Consider the following 18,843-nt stretch of genomic DNA (forward strand, 5'->3'; position numbering starts at 1 on the left):
CATCTTTTTTATCCCATGTTAATGCCCATGAGAGCATTCATCACAAAAGAGGCAATAAAACACAAAGTAGAGAGAATGACTCAGCTAAATGACATCAAGCCTCTGTCATCAGTCACTCTAGTGTGATCCAATAGGCACGTAAATGGAATAGCTATGGTGAGGGATAGAAGCTATGCATCATTCAACGCTGCCCTGATGTGAAACCTACCGGCAACAGAAGCTAATGCTGGGCCCGAAGAATGGCACCATCCCTCAAGGAAACCAGTTAATCACAGACATGTTAGACCCTCTTACTAACTTTCTTATTGTAAATTTCCTTAGAACAAGAGATCAATCAGCTTATCAGAGAAGCTGTTTCCATATAGAATAAATTTATTATACAAAGCATATCATTTAGAACAGTTATGGGGTAGACTATAGTGGATATGATGATACATTGCCCAAATCCCCTCTCCAGGACCTAGGTACTCATTCTCTCAGCTGTTGGTTTGTAGCCAAGTCTGCCTATAGAAATTTTCTGTGGTCAAAGGGAATGGCCTCATTCAACATTTTGCTCCTCCCATTGGACAACCTGCATCCAATGACTAGTCATCATGGAGATATGAAGGCCTGGTCCCTTGTCGTAGGATGACTCTGAAGGGTCATCCCAGTTCCAGAGGTCCCTGTGAGAGGTTAGTTGAGGCCTTTTTTTCACAGCTGCATTACAGTGCAAATTTTTCCTCTGCCCAATCCTGCTTCATCTACCCCCTAACAGGTATTGTTTCTCAGAGCACTCCCCTATAAATGTTCTGCATGGCAATCACCATTTCAGAGTCTGTTTTCCTGGGAACAGAGTTTATATAGATGACACTGAGAAGCATAGCAAACAATGTCCAAATAATAGTTTATTAATAAATGGCAATGAGATGTTTGTCTGAATGAAACAAGCTCAATAAAAGTGGAAGGTGCAACTCAATGAAAAATACATGACAGTCATCTGTGTCTTGGTCATGAACACTAGAACTCAGTTTCCATGCTAAGAAAGTAATGAATTATCAGAGAATTTTGAAAGGGGCCTTTCGAATGAAGCCATTGTGTATAGGATCGTGTCAGTGACATTGTTGAACATAAGGCAAATATTCTATGATTTCTAACTAGAAAAGTTAAGCAGCTGTCCCTAAAGATAAATTACTTCACATTGTTCATAATTGCAGTGAATATAGTAATATATCAGGTATAGATACATCAGTTATGAACTTTGATATTACTGTAAGCCTCTTAAAGCTATGAATTTCTTATTACACAGCACTTTACTACAAAGAGATTTTTCAACTTCAAAAATTTTATATCTTCAAATTCTGTACATGGCATAAAGAAAAAATTCTCCAAAATGAGAGTTCCTCCAAAAAGGGGGAAAACCTGAATAAACAGTTAACTGCTTCCTTTAACAAATATTCAAAAAGACAAAAAAAAAAATTTAACCTGTTTTAGTGGTATAATTGAATCATTTAAAGCATTTTGGCAAGGGATCAGCTTTGCAATTAGGGTTTTTCTGACTTGCATTCCAGAAAATATCACGTTCTTTTGAAATACATATGTGTATGTGTTTATGTTTGGGCTCGACATTGGGTCAGTACCTGTGCATATTAAAATGAGCAACTTCTAAGGACCAAATCTATTTAATGTCAAACCCATCAAGCCAGATTTAGAGAGTCATTCTCACAGTGACCTAGTCATTGTCAATTTTAAAGTAATTTATCCTAAAGTGGTGGGGTGTCAAATTGGAGAAGTAGGACAACGAAAAAGCCACAAATTGTGCTGCTCCAGGCTTGTTTATCAGGATGGTTCACTCTCACTCAACACACCTCCACTTCAGCATTCATTAACCTTTTAAGTCACTCTTACCTACTCTGAAAGCAGTCTTCAGGGAATGGCCCACTGGCAAAAGGGAGTGAATACCTGAAATAAAGCAGTTGGTGGTGGGAAGAATGAATTTGGCATGGGAGTGGAAACTTGAAAGAAAAGAATGGAGAGTCCTAAGGCAAAGGATATAATCATTTCTCCCTCCCTTCCTTTAGAGGCTGCATAGCATAGTGGTTAAGAACATGGACTGCATCAGAATGCCCATGCTAAGGGCTCGGCTCTGCTTTTACCAGCTCTGCAATCTCAAGCAATCACTTATCTCTCTGAGCCTCTGTTTCCTAATTTTTAAAGTTAGAATATTGTTACTATCTGGCTCCTAGGATTGTTGCAAGTACTCAATGAGTTAACACATGGAAAGGATTCACAACAGTGTCTGGTGCACAGGAAGTGCAGATAAATGTTAGCTGTTATTTTTATTTCCCTTAAGGATACCATAACCCTAAAAGCCAGCTTTGGGTTTATAACCTACAGTGAGTTACAAATTCTTTCTTTCTTTTTCTTTTCACTTTCTTTCTCTCTTTCTTTCTTTTTCTTTCTTTTCTCTTTCTTTCTTTCTTTTTTTCTTTCTTCCTTCCTTCCTTTTTCTTTCTTTCTTTCTTTCCTTTCTTTCTTTCCGTCTCTCTCTCTTTCTTTCTAATAGATATCTTTATTGCATTTCCAGTGTTCTTCATTTTTTTGGATGGATAAAAGTGTCTGAATATATTATATTCCTTATCTCTGAAGAATTTCTTTCATTTCTTGTTGAGTAGGTCTGTTGCCAATGAATTCCTTGTTTTTATTTGTCTGGGAAAGTATTTATCTCTCACTTTCTTTTTAAAAATTTTTTATAATTTCAACTTTTATTTTAGATTCAGAGCGTACATGAGCAGGTTTGTTACAAGAGTATATTTTATGACACTGAGGTTTGGGGGCATAAATTATGCTGTCACCCAGCTAGTGAGTATAGTACACAATAGGAAGTTTTTCATTCCTTACGTTCTTCCCTCCCTCTTTTTCTAGTCTTCAGTGTCTATTGTTCCCATCCTTACGTCTATTTGTACAAATGCTTAGCCCCCACTTATAAGTGAAAACAAGTATCGTATTTAGTTTCTGTTTCTGCTTTAGTTCACTTAGGATAAATGGCCTCTAGTTGCATCCATGTTGCTGCAAAGGACATGACTTTGTTTTTATGGCTGTGTAGTATTCCATGGTGCATATGTACCATATTTTCTTTATCCAATCCAGTGTTAATAACCACCTAGGTTGATTCCACGTCTTTGCTATTGTGAATAGTGCTGCAATGAACATAAAACTGCATATGTCTTTCTGGTAGAATAATTTATTTTCCTTTGAGTATATACCCAGTAATGGAATTGCTGGGTCAAGTGGTAGTTCTTTGTTCTTTGAGAAATCTTCACACTGGTTTCCACAGTGGCTGAACTAATTTACATTCCCACCAACTGGGTATAAACTTTCCCTTTTCTCTGCATCTGCAGCCTCACCAACATCTGCTGTTTTTTGACTTTTTAACAAAAGCCATTCTAGCTGTTATGGGATAGTATCTCATTGTGATTTTGATTTGCATTTCTCTGATGATTGCTAAAGTTGAGCATTTTTTCATGTTTGTCAGCTGCTTATGTCTTCTTTTGAGAAGGGTCTGTTCATGTCCTTTGCCCACTTTTTAATTGGACTAATTGTTTTTTGCATGTCGAATTGTTTAAGTTATTTATTGACTCTGGATATCAGAACTTTGTCAGATGCATAGTTCATGACTATTTTCTCCCATTCTCTAGGTTATCTGTTTACTTTGTTGATAGTTTCTTTTGCTGTGCAGAAAGAAGCTCATGGATTGGAAGAATCAGAATTGTTAAAATGGCCATACCGCCCAAAGCAATCTATAGATTCAACACAATTCCTATCAAATTACCAACATCATTTTTCACAGAATTAGAGAAAACTATTCTAAAATTCATATGGAACCAAACACACACACACACACACACACACACACACACACAAACCAATCCTAAGCAAAAAGAACAAAGTTGGAGACATCACATTACCTGACTTCAAACTATGTTACAAGGCTATAGTAACTAAAACAGCATGGTACTGCTACAGAAACAGAAGCTCTTTAGCTTAATTAGGTCCCACTTGTCAATTTTTGTTTTTGTTGCAATTGTGGTTGAGGACTTAGTCACAAATTCTTTCCCAAGACCAATGTCCAAAATGGTGTTTCCTAGATTATCTTTGAGGATTCTTATAATTTGAGGTCTTACATTTAAATCTTTAATCCACCTTCAGTTAATCTTTGTATATAGTGGTAGGTAGGAATTCAGTTTCATTCTTCTGCATATGGCTAGTCATTTATTGAATAGGGTATCCTTTCCTCATTGCTTAGTTTTTGACTTTGTCAAAAAACTGCTTAGTTTTGACTTTGTCAAAGATCAGATAGTTGTAGGTGTGCAGCTTTATTTCTGGGTTCTCTATTCTGTTCCATTGGTCTATGTGTCTGTTTTTATACCAGTACCATGCTGTCTTAGTTACTGTAGCCTTATAGTATAGTTTAAGGTCTGGTAATGTGATGCCTCCAGCTTTGTACTTTTTGCTTAGGATTGCTTCAGGTATTTGGACTCTTTTTTGGTTATATATGAATTTTAGAATAGGTTTTCCTAATATTGTGAAAAATGATGGTAGGTTTTTTGTTTGTTTGTTCGTTTTAAGACAGAGTCTCACTCTGTTGCCCAGGCTGGAGTGCAGTGATGGGATCCCAAATCACTGTAACCTCTGCCTCCCAGGTTCAAGTGATTCTTATGCCTAAGCCTCCCGAAATAGCTGGAACCACAGGCGTGCACCACCAGGCCCAGTTAATTTTTTGTATTTTTAGTAGAGACAGGGTTTCACCATGTTGGCCAGGCTGGTCTCAAACTGGCCTCAAGTGATTCACCTGCCTTGGCCCCCCAAAGGGCTGGAATTACAGGTGTGAGCCACCTGCGCCCAGCTGATGTTGATAGTTTGATAGGAATTGTGTTGAATCTATAGATTGCTTTGGGCACTATGGCTATTTTCATGATACTGATTCTTCCAATCCATGAGCGTGGAATATTTTTCCATTTGTTTGTGTCGTCTGTGATTTCTTTCAGTAGTGTTTTGTAGCTGTAGTTGTCATTGTAGAGATTTTTCAGCTCCTTTGTTAGATGCATTCCTAGGTATTTTAGTTTTTTGCAGCTATTGTAAATGGGATTGTGTTCTTGTTTTGGCTCTCATCTTGAATGTTACTAGGTATAGAAATGATACTGCTTGTTGTACATTGAGTTTTGTATCCTAAAATTTTACTGAAGTCGTTTATCAGTTCTAGGACCCTTTTGGTGGTATCTGCAGTGTTTTCTAGGTATAAATTATGTTGTCAGGGAGGAGAGATATTTGGACTTCTTCACAAACATTTTCATGTGTGGTTGATATTTTTATACATTTATTCCACAACTACTTAATAATGTATGGAACAAGGACCACATAGTTATTACCCTTATAGTCATATTCTACATTGGCATCCATACTAATAATCCTTTATATTTTCATCCTTCTTTCCACTTTTAAAAGCATACACACACACACACACACACACACACACACAATGTGTATATAATGATACACTGTGCCATTTATTCTATCACTTCAAGAATCTCCAAAGCCAAGATGTCACCACCACTAACAACAAGTGAGCTCAGAACTGACAGTATTGCTGGGATTCCTAGCAGAAGCAAATATAAACCACTTTGAAGGTACAACACTCAACACAGACCACTCAGTACTTACACAAATAAAATCTTACTTATGCTGAACTTAAAAATGTAATATTACAAAACACCCAAGAAAATAAGCCAATATGAGCACATGTAAGCAGATTAAACACAGAGCAGATTAGATATTTAAAAACTTCAGGTAAGAAATTATTGACCTCAAATTATAAAATTATATATTCAAAATCAGTTAATGTATAAAGAATAATTATTTTTATTTTAAAAGACCAAGTCACTTTTTTAAAAACCAGAAATTTTGTTTTTAAAAAAGAAATCTCTAGAAATTAAAACCTCAGTAGATGGATGAAACAGTGGATGGACAGAGCTGAAAAAAAGACTTAATGGATTGGAAGATAGAGCTGAGAATATAATATCTCACATAGAGATGGAAAATATAATAGATCAAGAAATATTGAAGATAAAATAGGACAGAATACGACGGATAGGAGGGCGATGATTTTGTCTGTTCTTTTTTTGTACTATTATGTTCTCAATGCCTAGAATATTGCTAGAAGAGAGTATGTACTCAATACATATTTGTTGGATGCACAACTGAGTGAATAAATATCACTTCTAAAAGGAAAGATTAGATGTGAAAGTTAGTATTTGAGAAAAAGTTTAAGAACTTTACAAAATTGAAAAAAGACATAAAACCCTCAAACTCACAAAACACAATAAGGATTGAGTAGGAATATACAAATAAAACCACATCTAGACATGTAATAGTGAAACCATAGAACACCAAAGGCACAGGGAAAATATTAACTAGAGAGAAAAGTAGATTCGGTATAAAGAAATAGCAATTAAAATGACAGCACATTTCATAACAGCAATAATAGAAACTACTGAGAAATGAAATGGCTGCCAATCTAGAAATGCATATTCAGGTAATTATTCAAAATTAAGGGCAAAAACAAGGACTTTTTTAGAAAAACAAACATTTAGAGAGTTTATCATTAACAGACCTTCACTGAAGGAACTTTCTTTTCCCCAAAGATGGGGTCTTGCTATGTTGCCCAGGCTGGAGTACAGTGGCTACTCAGAGATGCAATTATAGCATGCTGCAGCCTCAAAGTCCTGTCTCAAATGATCCTCTTGCCTCACCATGCTGAGTAACTGGGACTACAGGGACATGCCACTGCACTTGCTGAAGATACTTTTAAAATGTATACTTCAGAAAACAAGAACTTGGATTCAGGAAAACAAATAAAAAAGAAAGGTGAAAAAAGAAACAGGGAAATATTAGGTACTTTAAGCAAGCATTGACTATACATTTTTTTAAAGCCTCTCATTTAAAAAGAATAGTTTCAAGGGTATTACACAGGTAAATAAAAGTGCTGGTTAATAACATGTAAGATGGGCATTAAAGTCTTCCAAGGTACTTCTAGGAATAGGAGGAGGACAGAGTTCCTGAATAACTTTAGACATAGTTACTGTAATTAATCAAATGTAAGATGGCATCAATGAGAAGATCTATGATTATTTCGTGTGTCATGAAGAAAGAGAAGAGACTGCCAGTTAAATTGTGAGGGGCATCATGCCTCCAAGAGAGTCCTATACAGGATATTAATTGAGCATACTAGACTCTCATTTCCTTGAAATTTCTTTCATCTATGCTAAGAGAATTGTCCATTTCTCCTGCCCTCAATTGTATTACTTATTATAGTGTAATAGGTGATCTTTTACCAATATCTCAGTAACAAAAACTATATTCTTTTCTAGGTTCCATATAGTGCCCAGTTATTATTTTGCAAGAAAATGTGGAATTGCTGTCATTCCCCCAATGACTGGTTAACTAATATAAAACTTATGTACCATAATACTATCTCTGCATGCCTTTCTGCATACACAATAAGTTTCTGTTTCAGTGCCACATTATAGTCTAGTAGTTTTGAAAACATTTTAAATGGATATTTAACTCAACATTGGTAGGAACAACAAGGTATCTAATTCAGTTAGAATGGTAACAATATGAAGAAAAATATGACAAGTTCCTGCACATGTAGGCCATGACAACTATGTATGACTACTGCCTGGCCAACAGCAATTGGAAGATTGTCATCAATTATAAAACATATATTTATTTCAGAGATTTTAATATGGGAAAATGTCTATCGTAGAATTGATGAAATATCATCAGTATGTTTGCTAAAATGTTAAAGGCAACTATATTAAAATAATAGAAATAGAATACATAATCTTCAACCCACTAGTCCCAAGAGTGGCAGGAAATAAAATGATAAAAACTCAATTAAAAATTTTCAGAAAAAATATACAAATAAACATGGAAAAGTCAGAAAATACAACACAAATAAAATGAAGAAATACATCCAAATAGATCGCTTATCATAATAAGTATGAGTTGACTAAATTTACCAATTAAAAGACAGATATTTTCTATTTTGATTATTTAAAAAATCTACTTATATAACGTTTACAAATTACATTAAAGTCATAATGACATAGAAAGGTAAAAGTAAAAAGACAGACAAAGAAAAAATAGATAATTTCTACTGCAAAGAAAACAGGCAAAACTTATTAGGAATAAAAATGCTCAGTATATACTAATGAAAAGAAAAGTTCTCCAAGAAGCAAATAACAATCTTTAACTTGTGCATACATAATAAAAAAGCCCCTAACAAGCTTGACAAAATTACAAGGAGAAATTGGCAAACCCAAAATTATAATGGAAAATGTAAAACATATCTGTTAGTAACTGACGGTCCAAACAAATGCAAACTTATTGAGGATATACAAAATTTGAACAATATCATTAACAAGAGTTATTTAATCAACATATTTAATATCCAATAATACAGATATTAAGACATCCAATAATTAGAGAATACACATTCCTTTCAAGCACATATTAAACATTTAAAGAGGCAGCATAGGCCAGACGCGGTGGCTTATGCCTGTAATCCCAGCACTTTGAGAGACCAAGGTGGGTGGATCGCGAGGTCAGGAGTTCAAGACAAGCCTCACCAACATGGTGAAACCCCATCTATACTGAAAATACAAAAATTAGTCAGGTGTGGTGGTGGGCACCTGTAATCCCAGCTACCCAGGAAGCTGAGGCAGGAGAATTGCTTGAACCCAGGAGGCGGAGGTTGCAGTTAGCCAAGATTGTACCACTGCACTCGACAGAGCAAGACTCTGACTCAAAAAAAAAAAAAAAGAGGCAGCATAGTTTGGTGGCTAAGAATAGCTTCTGAACTCACATTCTGGGCTTGATTTTTGGTTCTACTAGTTATTAGCTATACAACCTTGGTCAAGTTACACTATTAGCCTTTCTATGCCTGTTTCCTCATCTATAAAATGGGAATATTAGTATACTTATCTCAAAAATTTACTTAAATAAACATATTAATGTGAAAAGCTCTTAGAACAGTTTCTGGCACACAATAAGTGCTACATAAGTATTAGCTATTATAATTTACACAGATTAGCCATAAACTCTGTAACAAAGCAAGTCTCAACTACTTCGAAATAACTGATATCAGGCAGTTCACATTCTCTGACTACATGCAGTTAAGATTTAACTTAACAACAAAAAGATTATAAAAATTCTTGGGGAAATTAAAACTAACTTCTAAATTATTTGTGAGTCAGAGGAAGTCACAATAAAACTAAGAAAATATTTAGAATTTAGAATAAAAACATATCTCAAAACTTGTAGAATGATACTAAATGTTACTTAGCAAGAAATTTATGGTCTTACATGCTTATATTGGAAAATAAGAAAGTTAAAATAATCAATAACCTAATTATACAATTGAGGAGACTAAAAAAAAGAACAGCAGAATAAAGCTAGAGAAAGTACAAAAAGTAAAGCAGTAAAGACTTAAAAAGAAATTAATAAGATTTTGAAATGATCCTATACAAATGATCAATAAATCAAAACTTTAAAAAGTAGAAGACAAAGCTTTGAAAATATTGGTAAGATATCAATGAATACAGAAGCTGCCAAAAAATAATAATTCAAACAATTTGATGCTAATAAACTTGAAAACTCAGATAAAATATAAAATTGCTTAGAAAATATACTTTACCAAAAGTGACTGAAGCAAAATTCCTGATTTTCCTCAAAAAGATTGAATCAGTAGTTAAAAAATCTATTAAAATACACAAATTTATAGTGCCAGAGAGTTTCATAGTGTTCTATGAAATCTTTGAGGATTAGGTCACAATATTACAAAACTCTTGCAGATAACAGAAAATGTGGAAACATTTCTCAACTCATTTTATGAAACTACTGTGTATAACTTGGTATCGAAGCTAGGTAAAGACAGTGGAAAAGGACAATTAAAGACCAATCTCATATATAAGCATAGTTCTAAAACTACTTTAAAAATAGCAAATCAAATTTTAAAATGCATTAAAATAAACAACAAATTTTATTTTGCTCCAGGAATACAATAATGGTTCTATATCTGAAAAATCTATTACTGTAATTCACCACATTAACAGATTAAAGGGGAAAATAGGATTATCTCAAGAGGATAGAAAAATCAGTTGATAAAATTAAACAATTCTTAGAAAAACAGGAATAAATGGGAACCTCCTTAATCTGATAAAGAGCATTAACCAAAAGCCTGGAGCAAACATTATGCTTACACTGAAAAGTCAGAAAATTCTCTTTAAATAAAAAGAGAGAAGGATAACTCATTCTAGTCAATCTAGTTCTGGAGAGCTAGTCAGGATGTGAGACAAAGAAATCAAATAATAGAATAAGGATTGGAAAGGAAGAAACAAAACTATAATTATTTTAAAGTGATGACTTACACATAAAAAATAATCAAGGAATGTGCTTCTTCCATTTAAAACATATTTTTTCTTGATTCTCTCCTCTCTCCCCATCCCATTCTTTCTAAATACCAGCCCATTTCTCTGATCTTTATGCGAAAATGCCCAGGGTTGTCACTGCTCATTTTCTTCAATTCTCTTCCCACCATCTCAAACTAACTCCAATCTGGCTTTCAGTCTGACCCATCCAGTGACAACTGCTCTTGTCCAGTCATAATGACCTTCATGTGTCTGAACCTCAGTCAATTCTCAGTCTTGACCAATCAGTGACAAATCTCATTTGACCGATCAGCAGCATTTGACATCACTCTTTCCTTGCAACAGTTTATTCACCTGGCATTCAGGACACCATGATTTTCTGACTTTCTTTTTTTTTTTTTTTTTTTTTAACTGGATATTTCTTCTCAGTTTATTTTCCTAGTCCTTCATCATCTCCTTAACTTCTGACTACTGGACTCAGTCTTTGGACTTTTTACTTTCTGTCTGCACTCACTCCCTTGGTGATCTCGCTCAGTCTCAAGGCTGACAAGTTCCAAAATTATAATGGCCAGCCCAGACTTCTCTCCTGCTCCAGACTCATACATACAATACTTGCACATCTCCACTCAGAATTCTGACAGCTCAGACTTTACACATGTAAAGTGGAACTCGTGATTCTTCCTACACTCCCTTCCCCTCACCCTCCCTTTCCAAATTCCTTCCTTCCTTGGTCGTCTTCATCTTAATTATTGACAATTTTATCATCCTAGTTTTTCAGGCCAAAAATCTTAAGTTCGTTCTCTCTCTCTCTCTCTCTCTCTCTCTCTCTCTCTCTCTTTCTCTCTCCCCCTTCCCCCCACCTCTCCCTCTTCATCACATGCACATACTTCAGCAAATCCTGGTGGTCCTATCTTCAAAATACATCCAGGATCATCTGAACACTTACCACCATCACTGCTCCATGATGGTCAGAACCTCTGCTGCTTCTTATCTGAATTATTTCAGTAGCCACTCAACTGGCCTTTCTGATTTCACTCTTGCCTTTCCACAGACTGTTCCCAAAACAGGAATAGAAAAATTAGACCATGTTACTTCTGCTCAGAACTCTCCAGTGGCTGCCCAAGACTCCAACAATCCAGCCTCCACTTCTCTCCTAATCTCGTCTCCCTTTCCCCATTGTTCCCTTCACTACAGCCACAGCGACCTCAGAAACTCCAGCCTACAACCTCAGGACTTTTGTACTTAATGGTCCTTCTGCCTGAAATGATTTTCTCCAGCACAGCCACACTGACCTCAGAAACTCCAGTCTACAGCCTTAGGACCTTTGTACTTAATAGTTCCTCTGCCTGAAATGATTTCCTCCAGGTACCCAAAAGTATTGCTCTCTCATCTCCTTCAAGTTTTGCTTAAATGTCAGCTTTTGTCTCAGTATGGACTACCTTGTGCACCCTATTTGAAATTTCAAGCCTCCGATATCCTGTCACTGCCCTCTGCGTTAATTTCCTACATAGCACTTACTTATAATCTTCTAATACACTACATATCTTCCTTATTTATTTGTTTATTTTCTGTCTTACCCAATTAAATGGATGATGTCAGAGGGCTTTTTTTTTTGTCTTTTTTGATTACCCTTCTATCCTAGCATCCAGTACAGTGTCTGAAACATAGTAGACAACTAATAAATATTTGTTGAATAAACTGGAAAATGTATATAGACAAATTATTAGGATTAGTAAGAGAGTTGAGTGAGTTTGCTGAACATAAGATCACCATACAAGAATCATTTACGTTATAATCAACTGAAAATAGAATTGGAAAATATAATTTTAAAAAAGAATATTATTATATTCTCAGAAAAAAATATAGAACACTTATACATTTAACAAAAGATGTATAATATTAACATTCTTAGGAAAAATATCATAAAACCTCTTTGAGCAACATTTAAAAACATATAAATAAAGGGATAGAAATGCAATGCCTATAGATATAAAGACAGTAGTACATAATGATGTTAATTTTCTTCAAATTAATCTATAGTTATAATAACACCCAGTTAAGATACTGATAGAATTATTCAGAAAACAGGAGAAGCTTAATATAAAATTATTAAAGAACAGAAAAAAACAACACAATGTTAAAGAAGGGTGGGAATACTGTCCTATCAGATATCAAGACTTATTACAAGGTAAGAGATAAGCTGTGTATCAGAGTGAGATATGCAACCTGCATAGGTGACAAAGGACTAATACAAGAATATACAAAATAGTCCAAGTTAATAAAAATAAGATTTTAAGACTACAAAAGAAAAAAGAAAAAAAAACATAAACAGATACTTCACTGGAAGTAAAGTGGTAGGCACTTCCTTCAGAGGAAAACAAATGGCATACAGCAAATAAGCATATGAAAAAATGGTCAAACTTGGTAATAATGAGAGGACTGTATATTTAAACAATTACATGCTGCTTCACTTAGATTAAAAAAAACTTTTAAAATCTGATAAAAGCAAGCACTGGTGAGGATATAAAGCAACTGGAACTTTCATACACTGATTTTGGGTGTGTAAACTGGCACATCCCTGTTGGAAAGCAATTTGTTGGTATATCACAAAGTTGCAAATACACAAAACCCTAAAACCTGTTGTTTCACTTTTAATTGTGTACTTTAGAAATACTTGGCAATTACAAGTATTTAGAACTTTAGAAATAATTGGCCAAAATTGCCAATTGCAACAATGTTTACTGTAGCACTGTTTAAATAATAAATATAAACCAAAAAAAGAATGGATACATTGCAGCACATTCATATAAGGGAATACTCTGCCTCAGCAAAAATAAATGAGTTGAAACTACCTGTACCAATATAGACAAATCTCAAAAATGTAATTTGAGCCCTATGACAACATTTATATAAAGTTTAAAAATACAAAATACTATGCTGTAATTCACTTTGGAACCATGGATGTGTAGCAAAAACAAAAACAAAAAGCAATCATGCATAGCTAAATACCACAAGGAGGATATTGGTTACCTTGGGAGGCATGAGGGAGGAGAATTGGATTAAAAAGAGACATGCAGGGATTTTCAATTGTACCTAACATCTTAAAGTGGGTGATTCTGTGTGCCTGGTGTGTTTCATTGTTAAAAGAAAAATAAAGAGAACTGGAAGGCGGGTGGATCGGTTGGGCATGAGGTGAACACCAATGGAAAGGTGGGAGAAGTGGATGAGTGGATGAGACAATCTCTCTTGGAGTAGTCTGGGAGGAAAGCCAAGCTAGTACAAGTGATTATCAGGTAAAACTGGTTTAGAAAGGACTCGAAATGAAAAGACAAAACTTAAAGGTATGTTTGGGAACTTGGAGAGGTTACTGAGTTGAGTAGTCACATTTTCAAAGTGAAACATAAGGGCAAAACATTTCATAGTAGTATTTTGTAGTAACTGGTAGAAAAAGAGGACATGGACTGGACAGTAAAATCTAGTAAAGTTTAATTATTTTTGTGAGTGGCTTTGGGGGAAGGATTGGAGGCTTGTTTGCCACATTTTTGGATTCCACAAAGCTGAAAGTGCTAAGTAATATATTTGACAGAATCATGATGTTTAAAAGACATATTCTGGAATGAGGGCTTAAAGACAATAAATTTTTTTTGCAATGTTGAAAATGGGGCAGAATACACTTTAAAAAATTTAAAGTTATCTAATTACAAGTCTTGATTCAACCTGTGCTTGGGCCAGGTGTCCACCTCTTCTCTCCCCCACCACTGATAGGGAAGGGTAGTGGGCACTCATGAGTAGGGAACCTTGATGGAGACGCCATCAAGGCTTCATGCAATGGAAAGGGACAATTTACCAAAGGAAAATTGAGAAGCAGGTAAAAATATTAGAAACCCACCATATTCGCATCATTGCAAGTGCAAGAGAAGCCACCTATTTTTCAGCAATCTTCTGTGCTGGAAGTTGGAAAAGGCAATTTAGAAGATCCCTTCCTGTTCTACGTTTCTGAAGAGAAATTGAGAAGTAGAATTGATTACTGAGATCCAAGGTCATTAGGAGAGGCCTAGAGAGGAATAGCTGGGGCTGGATCTGAGGGAAGGATGGGACGCAGCTAACAGGGAAGTAAGCCATAGAGCAGGCATGGTGGTTCCATGTGCTAATCAGAAAAGGAAGATAAGGAGCTGCTGGCATTGGTAACCTCAAACTTGATATATGTAAATTACAAGCTACCATTCTTCTTCTGTTCCATGAGAGGGTTACAGATAGAGAAATGGAAGAAGTAAGATGTGGTAAAAGTTAGTAGATGAAGAAGACACACGAACTCCTGGCTCTCCAGAACTCCTGGTAGAGTGAGATGCTATTTGGACAGCTTAAGGAATGGACGATGATCCTAATGACAAGGGACCTGCCAGCCTTAATGGTTAACCAGTGGAGCTATATAATAGAACTGAGTCACCAGTCCTAAAATTCTGAATTTGATGTCTGTGAAACAAAGCAATTAATGATGAAAACAAAATAAATAACTGGCCACTAGTGACCTCTAGTGGAAGTAGGCTTTAGGGAACTTATGTGATCTTTGATTTCTGTTTTGTTTTGTTTTCCTAGTAAGAAGATGAAAACCAGTGTAATTTTCAGCCAACTGATTTGCAGAGGAGTGTGAAAGAAGGGGCTTCTGAAAACAGGACAAAAATCTTACCCAGAAAATGAAAATGTACCAGGAACATGTTGTGCTTTGCGTCAAACTAAGTTGATTAATGTTCTGGAAAAGATGTGGATGAGTAATTGCCATCAAAGACATTACCTGAGAAAAGAAGAGTTTTTTGAGCAGTGACTTCATTGGTCACTGGGGGGAGTTCAGCATGTTAATGGCAGCCAGCAAGAGAAAATAGGCTTGAAGAGGAGGCTGCACGGGTTGCCAGTATACCTTTTAAATATATCTTCTTTGTAACACAGAAGAGCGCTGTTGTTTCTGAAATATGCACACATTTGCCAATTCAGTATTGTATGGCTTGAGTCCCACCACTGTCATCTTTCCAATGAGTGTCTGTGCCAAGTGTTGGCTAACACTGCTGAGCTGGGAAGATGTGGGTGGATGCCTGGTGGCCCTAGGCCTTTGAAGTGGGACCAGTCTCATGGAGGGTCCAAGTACAATCAAGAAGGTCAACATGAAACCACACTGGGCACTCCACATCCATCCCCTTTGGGAAGTGCTTTCAGAATATATAATCTTGACATTGAAGAGAAGCGAAGGAATGCAAGTATTGATGGGAGGTTTTACATCTGTCTGATCACACTGGGGACTAATAATGGGTGGGTGGAATTAAATGGCGGGTCCAGGGAGTAGGGGTGCAGGTGGGTAGTAAAAGAAGCAAGGGAAAGATAAAAAATAGAGACAATACAGGAGTAAACAGAATCAGCGTTATCAAGCCCTGGGCAACTGTCACTTCTGGCAGCAAAGCGATCGTTGTCCTTGTCTCGTATTACCTGCGTGGCAGGAGGTGTCATCCTGCCTTCTTTCATTATTCAGCCTCCCACACACACCCTGCTCTTGTTTACTGATGCTGTTGTGCTGCTCTGCAGGTCTGCTTTTCCCTGGATTGGCTCCCTCTCCTCTCAGTGTCATTTCAAGGATATAAAAATAGCCCCTAAATAATATTTTTGTGAGAATTCCATGCTGGTCTGCAATTTTCAGAATTCTGGTCTTTGTGAGTGAGCAAAAGATGATCTAATTGCCCCCTACTAAGCTATGACTTCCCTACTGATATTTCTTAGATGCCAACAAAACCACAGAGCAGATTAAGAGAGACCAATATTAGTGGTATTTCCTCTTTCCCCTGCAAAGATCTTTCTGCCAGGATATATACAAATCTCTAGCTCTAGGACAGGCCATTTCAGAGATGTAGTCTATAAACCAGTTTACTTACTGAAGATGAGCTAATTATCTTAATTTGCTCCAAAGCTTCTGTCAGGCTGTCTTCAATCTCAGAGTCATCTAAGGAGAAGAGGTCCCCAGCTCGTGAAAGATCTTTTTGTCCCAAAACCAGTCTGAACAGTTGATGCATGGTGAGGATGAGTTTGATCAGTTGACTTTCTACAGACCCAGAGTCACGTGTTCCAGTTATCAGAGGTCAGTAAGACAAAAACATGTAGAAGGAGGTATACTTCTTATTCCATGAAAGGTCATTTTTCTCCAGACTTTGAGGTCTTCATTGACACTCTCTGCAAGGGAAACAAATGACACAGTGTAGCCACTGGCAGAATGGCATAAGCTCAGAATGTGAACTCAGTGTCCAGTGGAGAGAGAGAGAAAAAAGAAACTTGGAAACACGTGCCTAGACTAATAGATCCTGGCTTAATGATCTTTAAATGAACTCTTTCCTTGTTTTTGTCTCAAAAAGTCTTGTCAAAAATTACTAGGTTTCTCCAGAATTTAATTTGAACTTTAAAAGTCAACATGAGCCCTACGCTTTTCTCCTTTCTACATCCTTCTCTTCTCTCCATGTCACAAGGAAAAACAACAATCATGCCTAACACTTGCCAGATTTTCCTCAAAAAGATTCTCATGGGAATCAAACAGAAAGGGAGAACAAAAGGAAAAGAGGGAGCATAGGAAACATCTCCTAGACCCACTTCCTTGAACCCTTTCTTCCAGAACCTGGACACAGAAACCAGTGCTTACCTCTTGGTTGGGCTGCCTTGCTATGCTAGCAGTAGAAGTTCCCTGCTCTGTCAGTCAAAAAGGTGACCTCAGTACTTACCCTACTCCTACGTACTCTATAATCAAGTAGCAATAAAATAAAGATGCTGCTTAGGAGAATGGCGTTAGATAAATCTCTACTGAACATGAAGATGAACTTTAACACTGAAATGAACATGATAGCCTTGCCATGTGGGCTAAAGAGGAGGGCTTTGGGATCAGGCAACTCTCCCTCTATTCCAGTTGAAGTAATAAAGTCCCACTATATTTCTCACCCAATTAACAGTCTACAGAGAGGAGGGCAATGGCACAAATTAGACATCTGATTATTCTCATCAGCTCCCTTCTGGGCCTAATAAAATCACAGACCATTTGCACTGGCAGAGACCTTAGTAATCATTTAATGTCCAGTGAGGTTTAATGACTTCCCCAAGGCCCCGTAATAGCTGTGGCAAGGATAGTCTACTGATTTCAGTCCAGTGCGCTTCCCTCACAGTTTACAGTAGAGTGGAATCACCTCATACATGTGGGTAGCTTACAAATGCAGCCACATGCTTAGTGAGAGCCAAGAGTGAGTTATTTAATACAAGTAATAGGCATTTCTGCCTAGCATTTTACTCTGAATGGTTTGCCAGAAAGAGCGTGAAAAGGGAGAGGAGAATCTATTGTTCCCTTGGGTAGTCTCAGACCTCTCCTCTGAGCTATTGTTGTGAGAGCACCTCTTTGTGTTGAGTGCAAGTTTAAAGACACATACTCTTCAAACACCATGGCCTCAAAATACAAGCAAAGCTTTCATTAGACACTCAACTAAATAAGCTATCTGTAGTATTGTAAGTGGTACAATTCATGAGTCATAGGGATTTTAAGGAAAATACTCTCTATATGCAATTTTTGTACTATCTACCAGCTTTTGAAAAATGAAGCCTAACACTTACATGCCTTTATCTATGTACCAGGCATAAACACTTTGTAAATATTAATTCATCTAATCCTACTATATGAAGATATGTCATCCCCACTTTGTAGGTGAGCAACCTGAGGTAGTTAAATAACTGCTAAAGCCATGCAGCTACAAAACTGGAGAGCTGGAATTTGAACCCAGAGACTCCAGTAGTGCTAGACTCCAAGTTCATAACCATTATGAAGTATTGACTCCATGTAAAATGTGAGGCTACTGTTAGGAGTAAAGGTCCTCAGAGCATTATTAATATTAATGATGAAGGTGTGAGCAGGGTTATCAAGCAAGAAAATGAATTCCTCTCCCCTTCTACACTGCTCCTGGATCCTTGCCCATTCTATGCCCTGGGATTTAGAGCAACCAGAGAGCAAGAGAGTCACAGGAGAAGACGCTTGGAGGAAGAGCAAAGGAGAGTGGTAAGCTTTCAGAGGGAGGTGGAGCACAGTGAGGTACTGCAAAGTAGTTCGTACCCTGGGAAATGTGGGAGGGTGAATCACAATATCTCTAAGGAAAATCAGCACAGTGTTTTCCTACATTTTTCTCTTAACACATTTTCCTCCCAGGCTCAGATATTTACAGTGACAAGAGTCTCAATAAAATAATATTCAGGAAAATTGGATGGAAATGACTTCACCTGACCTGTCAGCTTGTTGGACATGTGGCACTCCATGAAGCACATTCAACTGCCCCAGTCATAGATGCTCAGGAGCTCCAAGAAGGAGCAGTAATAC

General features: G+C 36.6%; 1 protein-coding gene across 10 annotated transcripts in view; it reads right to left on the reverse strand.

Moving 5' to 3' along the window:
- Positions 1-18,843, reverse strand: part of VEPH1 (ventricular zone expressed PH domain containing 1) — a 275,621-nt gene that overhangs the window by 220,333 nt on the left and 36,445 nt on the right. For 9 of the 10 annotated variants that reach the window (XM_063704317.1, XM_055381889.2, XM_055381888.2 and 6 more), the window contains one exon: positions 16,382-16,676. In XM_063704317.1, coding sequence (XP_063560387.1) covers positions 16,382-16,519 — 138 coding nt within the window. In that variant the 5' untranslated portion in view covers positions 16,520-16,676. Of the gene's footprint in view, positions 1-9,733; positions 9,798-16,381; positions 16,677-18,843 lie in introns of those variants that run through there. The other variant, XM_063704319.1, reaches the window with a different exon arrangement.

The sequence above is a fragment of the Gorilla gorilla genome, chromosome 2 (assembly GCF_029281585.2).
Source record: "Gorilla gorilla gorilla isolate KB3781 chromosome 2, NHGRI_mGorGor1-v2.1_pri, whole genome shotgun sequence".
NCBI lineage: Eukaryota > Metazoa > Chordata > Mammalia > Primates > Hominidae > Gorilla > Gorilla gorilla.